The 9,243-nt window shown below is 48.1% G+C and overlaps 1 protein-coding gene across 2 annotated transcripts in view; it reads right to left on the bottom strand.

Moving 5' to 3' along the window:
* Positions 1 to 1,256: 1,256 nt before the first annotated feature.
* Positions 1,257 to 9,243, bottom strand: part of TM9SF4 (transmembrane 9 superfamily member 4) — a 36,714-nt gene continuing 28,727 nt past the window's right edge. For both annotated transcript variants that reach the window (XM_028735598.2, XM_028735597.2), the window contains exons 13-18: positions 8,957 to 9,040; positions 7,299 to 7,474; positions 5,653 to 5,716; positions 4,784 to 4,903; positions 4,245 to 4,334; positions 1,257 to 3,530 (exon numbers count right to left, since the gene is read on the bottom strand). In XM_028735598.2, coding sequence (XP_028591431.2) covers positions 3,381 to 3,530; positions 4,245 to 4,334; positions 4,784 to 4,903; positions 5,653 to 5,716; positions 7,299 to 7,474; positions 8,957 to 9,040 — 684 coding nt within the window. In that variant the 3' untranslated portion in view covers positions 1,257 to 3,380. The remainder of the gene's footprint in view (positions 3,531 to 4,244; positions 4,335 to 4,783; positions 4,904 to 5,652; positions 5,717 to 7,298; positions 7,475 to 8,956; positions 9,041 to 9,243) is intronic.

Here is a 9,243-nt window from a genome sequence, read left to right as displayed (position 1 = left end):
GCTATGCTGTTTGTTTGTGGGAGTGGGAACACCTATGAACAACGCAGGTTGTATATACTCAGGATCCATATTCAATATCATCCTGCTGGAGCCTCTGGCTCTTCCCTAGAAACCTATCCCAGGGGTGTAGCATGGGTTGCCGCTGCCCGGGGTGAGGCAACTGTTGCACGTTAGTCCCTTCACTAGCCAGCATCCATGGGGGGGCGTCCTGTTGTCCGGGCAGCCCAGGACCTCCATACACTGTCCAGGCTCGCACCCTGGGGACGTCACTTCAGTGCTGCTAACACAACAAAAATAATGTGGGAGGTAGCAGGTCCGAGTTACCATTTTCGGCTGCCACAGCAGGTGCTGTGATTCTCCAGCGGTTTGACTCCCCCCCCCCAAGGTATACTCTTATTTCTCTTGAAAGAGATGGATGCCAGCCACAGCAAGCTGAGTGTGTGCTACTATGAAACAAACACCTGCAAATGGAATAGTGGTTCCTAGATAGACTTCTATGTAGAGTGAACATATTTAGTGGGCTTAAGAAGCCTTTGTGAATTGTTAGCTGGAAAAGTATAAGACTGGGGGGCGGGGCGGGATTGATTGAACAAGAGTGGAGGAAGTAACTTGCTGCTTCAACCCTGAACAAACGAGTGCTTAGAGGGGTTGGGACATACAGCAACATTTTGTTTTTGGTCCTACTTGTTTATATTTAAATGCCAGTGACATGGAATATAACAGACTAATAAAATTACTGTTGATAAGACTTCTCTCCCTTGCAAAGAATAAGAGATCTTCCCCAAGTCTTGATCTTTTTTGGGGCTTTGAAATACCACCTTGAATGACATAAGACCTTTTCAAGTTTGTGGCAGGGTCAAACTTATTCCATACATTTAAAGGCAATATTTTAGAAACTAAATGGTAAACCCAACACTCCATATATGGTTTCAGTGAGACAGGGACTACTCAGAACCTCATCCCTTCAAGGATAGAAGCAGTAGGGACTCAGGTGGGAAGGAGACCCACCCAACCCGGAAATGGAATGAAGCCATCAGGTAGCTTCTAGAATGGCTGTCCTGCAGGGAGAAGATGGGCATTCTTCCTCTTGCCAGCTCAGACGTCCTTGGCAAAGTTTCCCTTCTCACAGAACATAGTTTTGGGCAAATGATGTGATCAGAATGATTAACAGCGGAGCAAATGCAAGTTATGTCACCTGCAACTTGGAAACCTAAGACAGCTCACCCATGGCTAAAGTTGCACAATCAAAGACACAATGACAACAACAGCATATTTATTTACAGTTGGGCTCAAACAATACATTAAAAAATACAAGAAACATAGTGGAAGGCCAGGGATAGAGCAGATCTGGTTGGAAAAAGAAAATGGAGGGGGAGAAAGGACTTGGGGAATAAATCAACATTGCACTCTTCTGATCATTATGTCAGCGCAAGACTTCCTACTTCCCACACGGAACAATCCACCCTCCTCCCTGCCCTGCTGTTCTGGGGTTTCTCCCAATTCATCAGAATGAATTGCAAGGGCGCATTGGGTGGTGGAGCCTGTTGCAGTAGCTGGAACTCTTCCACACCTCTGCTTCTGCTAGTGTGCAGAATTAGTAGACTCCAGGCCCTAGTCAAGTACCCTAATGGTAGCTCAGATCAGAGTTCACCAAGGGATCCATAGCAAAAGTAGTAAGTGCCATGGCTCCCCCTTTTTGCTTGATTCGTGGCTGGCGTGGCTTTGGCGTGGGGGGCAAGGAAGCAATGGGTGGGCAGAGGAGCAATGCCCAAGCAAGCCCCTCATTCCCTGTGAGCCTGCAGGCTAGTCTGCAGGCTCACCCCAGTAGTTTCCTGCAGTTACCACAGGGCAGGTAAATTAAGACACACATAAGAGGCATCATCATTGATGACAAATGCATGTTTAACGATCTTAAATATGTGTTCCCAAAGAGATTAATTTTCCATGGAAAAAATGCCCCCCCCCCCCCAGTGCATGCCTCCCTACCCCACCCATGGCATACCCACTTTTGCCGGAACAGCGCGTCCATAAAGCAGAAAACTGCAACTAGACCATTCCACAATTAGACCTAATTTTCAGCAATTGAAAATAATAATAATCCAGTATTGTAATTCTGATTACAAATAAGCAAGTTTCTGTTTATCAAAGGAAGTGTTTACAACCATCTCCCAGTAAATTGATTCAGGCTCGTTTGCGATGCGCAGCGCACTACGAGCGGGAGAGAGAGCGGGAGAGAGAGCGGGGTGCTCCTGTCTCTGAGAAGGGAGACTGAGATCCATTGTGCTTGGCTAAAATATAATTTGATAGTATAACCTTGGTCTTGTGACTACGTAACCTAGTTCACATAGAAGTCGAGAGTAAAGCTGCCAACGCACTTCAATTTCTGGAGGGAGAGACAGAACTGGACAAGCGAGTAAAGGGGGGTGGCCAAATGTGCAGGGGTGTGGGTAGGAAGGGAGAACAATTCCTTTCTTTTGACATTGGGGTCAGGGGAACAGAGCTCTCCCAGTTCCCTCCCCTCTCTTGCACATTACAGCAGCAGTTCCCAACATCTGAGCCATGGATTCCTTGGCACATGAACAACAGAGCACGTTTTCCAGTCTCTAAACCTCACCCAAATCCCAGTGTTGAGAAATCCCCTGGGGTTACCCCAGGACTTCCAAGTAGCCTTCCTCCAGTTTGCAGGCCTGTTCCACTTTTCAGCAGGCAGTGGTTCCACATCATCAGTTTATCGTGGTTCAAAGCAAGTGAGCGTCCTAAGACAATAGGTGTCTGCCACCGTCTGAACTGTGACTCTCCCAGCATCAAGCAGCCCAGGGGAGGCAGTCTGAGAGCCCTCCGTGAGAAAACTGCACTTGCCGGAACTGGAGCATGATGAGGCGGCAGCAGACCTTCTTTCTACCGTCTCGCTCCAAGCAAAGGCACAGCAAAAGGCTACGCTGTGCCATCACCAAAGGATGAATCTTCCCCAAACTCATTCGTGAATTTGTAACCATTGCAATCTCCTATTATTGTCATTACAGAAAATGAATTAGACGAAAAGGGAGGCGGGAGAAAGATTACTCATTGAGGGGAATGCGTCTCGGCTAAAAAAGAAGAAGAGAGAAAATAAATCCCTTATAACCAGAATAGGATAAAAGTTAAAATGCAAAGTATCTACACACCCTCCCCACCAAGAAACCCGATTCCACGGACGCTGTGCCAAAGGTTACATTCCAAAAAATTGAACTATTTTTATTCCTTGTGTCCCCCACTCCAGCCGGGTTTTGTTTCCTTGGGAGAAACAGGAGAGAGGGAGAGAGAGTGAGAGTTCCCCACTTCCTTCCTAGGAGGAAACAGAGGGGACCAGCTGCTTTGTGCCACGTGGCGCCAGAGCATCTTCAGTCTATTTTCACAGCAGCGTAAATCTTGCGGACAAACATGTAGGCTGCATAGAAGCCAATGGTCCCCGTCAAGAGCCAGAAGGACAGCACCATGAGAGCTGTGTAGCCGAAGTACAGCAAGGAAGGAATGAACTCGACAATGTCCAGCTGCAAGAGAGAACCAGAAGGAGGTCAGGGCAGAGGAAGCGTGCGCCAAAGCCTCTGCAGTAGCCCTCCTAACCCAAGGAAAAGCAGGGTGGGAACCTCGCTTGGCCTCCCACCTCAACCATGTTGTGTATCATGGAACATCCACCAGGGCCAGGGCCTTCTCAGTGATGGCTCCGACCCTGGTGGAATGCTCTGTCCCATGAGACTAGGGCCCTTCAGGATTTAATCTCCTTCCGCCGGGCCTGTAAGACAGAGCTATTCCACCTGGCCTTTAATTCGAATTCAGCCTGATCTTTTATTTCCCGTCCCTTCTCTTCCCTCCCCCTCTCCTTTTATGAAGATCACCCGCTCTGAGACCCCACAGCCAATTCTCCCCTGGCCTCCTCGCTGGCCCAAGTAGGACCAATTCAGCCAGCTAGCCCTGGGGATTATCTAATTGATTTTTGAATTTTATTGCCATTCATGTTTTTATACTGTATTTTATGCTGTCTTTATAATTAAGTGTTTTAAATTTGTTGTTAGCTGCCCTGAGCCCAGTTTTTGAACAGGGAAGGGCGGGGTATAATTTTTTTTAAAAAGTATTTATTTATCTCCCACCCGAAGTGCTCAAGAGCAGCAAGTTTTGCCACTCGACAGCCTCCCTGACCAGATATCGCAGCCTAATAAATAGTTACTGAGTGTAGGATTCAGATCTGGTGAAAATAGCAGCAGTACCTTATTCACAAAGTAGAAGACTGCGTAAATCAACACATAGAAGGCAGAACCTCCGGACACTAGGAAAGTCCTCCACCACCATCGGTAATCCTGCCAAACGAAGGAAAGACATACAGCATCATTCTGCCAGCACTCTCAACAACCCTCGCAGGTGCCCAGTCGTGTTTGGGCACCCACTGTTTTGCACTGTTTTGCGGTTCTCTTCAAACTAGGCAAGACTGCAAGCTGAAGCCAGACTCTCCAGACACGTGAAAGTGTAAATTCTTCCTCGCAGAAACACAAGCCAAGAGCCCTCCTTGCACACAGAAAATTAGCATGCCAGGGAAAAGCCGACTTTCCTCCAGGATATGCTGGCTTTCTTGTGCAGTTCTGGAAAAGCATTACTGAGCAATTCAGATGAAAATATTAACTGGCTTGTATACTTGAGGACAGGAGCTCTGTCTCTCTGCCTAAATCTGATCCATGTTTCCTTTTGAGGCACTGGGTTCCATTCCCTGCAACCCCGCAACGACAACCCCAGGATTAATCTGTTCTATTACCTCTGCACAGAGCTGGAAGTACACCATGACAATGCTGATCTGGGAGCAAGAGACCACGAGGATGATGAACACCAAGAAGAGGAAGCCAAAGAGGTAGTAGAACTGGTTCTCCCAAATTGCCTGGATGCGAGAGAAGAAGATGTGCACAAAGGAGGAGACATGAGTATGGTGGGACAGCTCTTGATACACAAGAAGCTTATCGCTTCGCAGAAAAAGGCAGCAAAGCAAACCTACATCACAAACCTCTAGCCAACTCTCTCCACTTTAACCATGGCTTTTCCTCAAAGAATCGGGGGATTCTTCAATTGCTTGTGTAACCGAGTTGGCTCTAGACAGGTCTCCCAGAACTAAGTTGCATTTTCTGTTCTGCTGGACCATTTCCTCAGGAGAATTGTAAGGGATCCTGGATCCGTTCTACGCTCATGAAAGGCATCTCTGTCTTGCACCCATCCCTTCTTGCAAGGCATTCCCCAATTGGAGACAGTTAAAGAAGCAAAATGTTGCAGCTCAATATCTGGGGCTGCCACGACTGATACTGGAAGGCTCTGCAGGGCCACATCTCAACCTAGAGTGCAAAGCCCAGAAGACTTGACAAGGAACAGCAAGCATTCTTCATCCTGTGCACACCCACCCAAAAACACTCTTGTTCTCAGTGCTATTTTTCTAGAAAAAGAGGGGCTGGAGCTCACCATTAACTTCTCCCTGGTTCTCTTAGAACAGCAATGACAACCACTTGAGAGGTGCCAGATCTGAATAAAAGTCCTGTTTGTTCTGACAGACCCCATCCCAACACCACTCTTTAAAAGGCATATGGTGCATCTGTCTGGGAAGCCCATGTTAGAAAAGAAGAGAGCAGCAATGGCGCTTACGCTGAAGATGAAGAAAAGTTCAATGAACATGGCTCCGAAAGGCAGAATTCCAGCCATGAGGATCCTAAAGATGAGAGACAGAATTTGGTTACTGTAGGAGCAGCTGTAGATCCGGTGATGCTAGTTAGGGCTGCACACATTGCAAACCTAAGAGCAGGCCAGCTGGATAAGAGCCAAGGCCATCTAGTCAAGCACAGTTTCTGACAAAAGCCAGCCAGCCGCTTCCAGGAAGCCCACAAGCAGGGCCTGAAGGCAACAGCTCTAGGCTGCTTTTCCTCGCCCAGAAACTAGTATTTCATTCGGTTACTATGGGGAGTGGCCATCCATAAGTCTGTGTTCCCATCTATTCCAGCTCTGGGGCTGTAAGAAAGTTAGGAAGCTTCCCTCGTACCATCAGCATTTTGAGCCATCCAGCACAGAGTTGGTGACAAAACTGACAAACAGCAGCTTTCTGAACTCTGTAATCCAAGACCCTTTCAACAGGACATGACCCGGACTGAACCTGGCATCACCTGGCTCCAAAACATATGATCTGGCACTGAGCTACAGTTACCATCTTTTCATTTTCTGCCACTCAAAGTGCCTGAGCCCCACCCTGGTTGGCTGCAGGTGATCCAGCTGACTGGGGTGCTGGTGGTGGCAGCAATATAATAATATAATAATAATATTTTCTTTATACCCCGCCCTTTCCGGTTCAGAAAACCGGGCTCAGGGCGGCTAACAACAAATTTAAAACACCTAATTGATGCAACAAAAAACAGCATAAAATACAGTATAAAACGTGAATAATAAATTCAGAATTCAAAAGTCAATTTAGGGGGGAAATCCATCCAATAAACATTAGATGATCACCAGGGCTAGCTGGCTAAATTAGTCCTATTTGGGCCAGCGAGGCGGCCAGGGGAGAATTAGCTGTGGGATCCCAGAGCAGGTAATATTAAAAAGGGGAGAGGGAGGGAAAGAAGGGGAGGGGAATAAAAGATCAGGCTAAGTTCAAATTGAAAGCCAGGCAGAATAGCTCTGTCTTACAGTCCCTGCGGAAGGAAGTTAAATCCTGCAGGGCCCCAGTCTCATGGGACAGAGGATTCCACCAGGTCGGAGCCATGACTGAGAAGGCCCTGGCCCTGGTGGAGGATAGTCTAACTTCCTTAGGGCCCGGGACCTCTAAACTATGATTATACATGACAAGATAAGCCGTCCGAGAGGCAAAACTGCTTGCCCTCACTAGAAAGCCTTCCCTTCCAGCAACGGAACAACACATCCTTTTAGAAATAAGCCCTTAGACGGAGCCATCAAATTCTGGGTAGCTCAACTGAACGTCATCCCAAACCCAGCAGCAGCAGCAGCAGTGCTCCAGCTCATATTCAGAATCATCAAATCCTAGAATTGTAGAGTTGGAAGGGACCCCAAAGGTCATCTGGCTCATCCACCTGCAGTGCAGGAATCTTTCTGCCCTGTGGAATTTGAACCCATGACCCTGAGAGTCTCATGCTTTACTGCCTGAGCTGGCAGTGGGAGGGCCTAAGGATCTTTCCAAACTTTTCTGCAGCAATTTGCTCACTGATCTCCAAAAAGAAGAAAAGAAAAGAGCTACCCAACTGTCATTTGGCCCAGCTGCGCAGGAAAGGGTTTTCTGGGTCACTCACCCGACGAATCGATTCATGTACCACCTCTGCTCCGGAATCTGCCTTGGAATCTGATTGGTCCGCACAGGATTGTCGTAAGGCTGCTTGCGAAATCCAAAGTAGTATCCCAGGTAGACTAGGGGCAAGGAGATGCCGAACCACATGCAAAGGAGAGCCACCATGGTGGGGAAAGGGACCTGCAAACGGCAACCCAACTCTTAGAACGGGTGGCTGGCAGAAGGTGCGGCAATGGCTGAACGGGACCTGGCAAGGCAAGATGTACCTGGAGCCACCCCTTTGCCCCAGAGCATCGAGACGGAAGGTTCGCAAGGTGATACTATGGCCTAGCATTTCTTTAGAGAAGGAGTGGGGAACCTTTGGCAGTCCAAGCACCTCATTCCCTGATGGGAAGCCTTTGGGGGACCACATAATAATGGCAGTGAAGATAGAGAAACAAGTGAGATTGTTTTATTTTTTTGGTGCAGTAGCCCACATAAAAGCCAGAGGTTTCCATGCACGGTTACAGCCACACACCCCTCTCCCCAAGCTGGCAGGCAAGAGGCATTGTCACAGTTCAAAGACACACTCCCTTGCTGGGCAAAAGCACTTGAAAAGACTGGTGTGGCCGGCACAACTGGATCCCGGGCTCTGCACATCTGCCAAATTTGGCCCAGGAGCAGCCAGGAGATAAGGATCTGGTCCACCAGCCAGAAAGGGCTCCCTGATCTGGAAGACACCAGATTGGTGAAGGTGAGTCTAAGAGAACTCGCCTGGCAGGGGGGAAATGAATGCAACACCAGGAAGCTAACGTGGTTTCATAATTCCTAATGTTCAAAATGTGCCCTGCTTGGGTATTTCACAGAATATTTTGGAAAAATCAAGATTTAGAAAATTGTTCTTAAATGTCTTTTTTAATAGCTACAGAAATGGCAGCATCCTCTTGGGGGTGGGGCCTGAGGGGAGGGAGATAATTTCACAGAATGCATCAGGAAGCTTTTAAGGTCTCGTGTTTTGTTATGTTCTTTTATATTCTGTCGGAAGCTGCCCAGAATGGCTGGGGCAACCCAGTCAGATGGGTGGGGGTACAAGAAACAAATTACTATTATTATTATTATTATTAGTAGTAGTAGTAGTAGTAGTAGTATGTGTATATTGGTAAAGGTAAAGGGACCCTGACCATTAGGTCCAGTCGTGGCTGACTCTGGGGTTGCGGTGCTCATCTCGCTTTACTGGCCGAGGGAGCCGGCGTACAGCTTCTGGGTCATGTGGCCAGCATGACTAAGCCGCTTCTGGCGAACCAGAGCAGCGCACGGAAACGCCCTTTACCTTCCCGCCGGAGCGGTACCTATTTATCTACTTGCACTTTGACGTGCTTTCGAACTGCTAGGTTGGCAGGAGCTGGGACTGAGCAATGGGAGCTCACCCCGTCGCGGGGATTCGAACCGCTGACCTTCTGATCGGCAAGCCCTAGGCTCTGAGGTTTAACCCACAGCACCACCCACGTCCCTATGTGTATATTAGGGAAGGCAAAACATATGAGAAGCTTAAAAGGAGCTAACCAACATTTCTTATGTCTCAGAACATATAGACACACACTAATTATCAATGTAAGAGTTAGAAAAGAGTAGACGGAGCCAAGTGTTTCCAGAGAGAGCAAAGAGAGTTGGGAAGATACATACCGCTCCCGACGAGTGTTTGCCCCAGATGAAACAGTTCAGGATGAAGCATATCCCAAAGACGACTCCTGGGTACAAGGTGGCTGTCTGCAAGGAGAAAAGAAAGGGCTGAATGATGACAGTGGCAGACGGTGTCATCAAGGCTCATTCAAGGAACCTAATGCAGTTCCTACGCCACTTCACAGCACCAGGTGCAGAAGGCAGCAGCCTGAGAGCCCCTGCGAGAGCCGGTGATCCACAGACCAAGCTATGACTCACAAAGCCCCGATTCAAATTCCAGATCTGCCACA

The sequence above is a fragment of the Podarcis muralis genome, chromosome 5, assembly GCF_964188315.1.
Source record: "Podarcis muralis chromosome 5, rPodMur119.hap1.1, whole genome shotgun sequence".
NCBI classification, from domain to species: domain Eukaryota; kingdom Metazoa; phylum Chordata; class Lepidosauria; order Squamata; family Lacertidae; genus Podarcis; species Podarcis muralis.
This window is presented reverse-complemented; position numbering and strand designations above follow the sequence as displayed.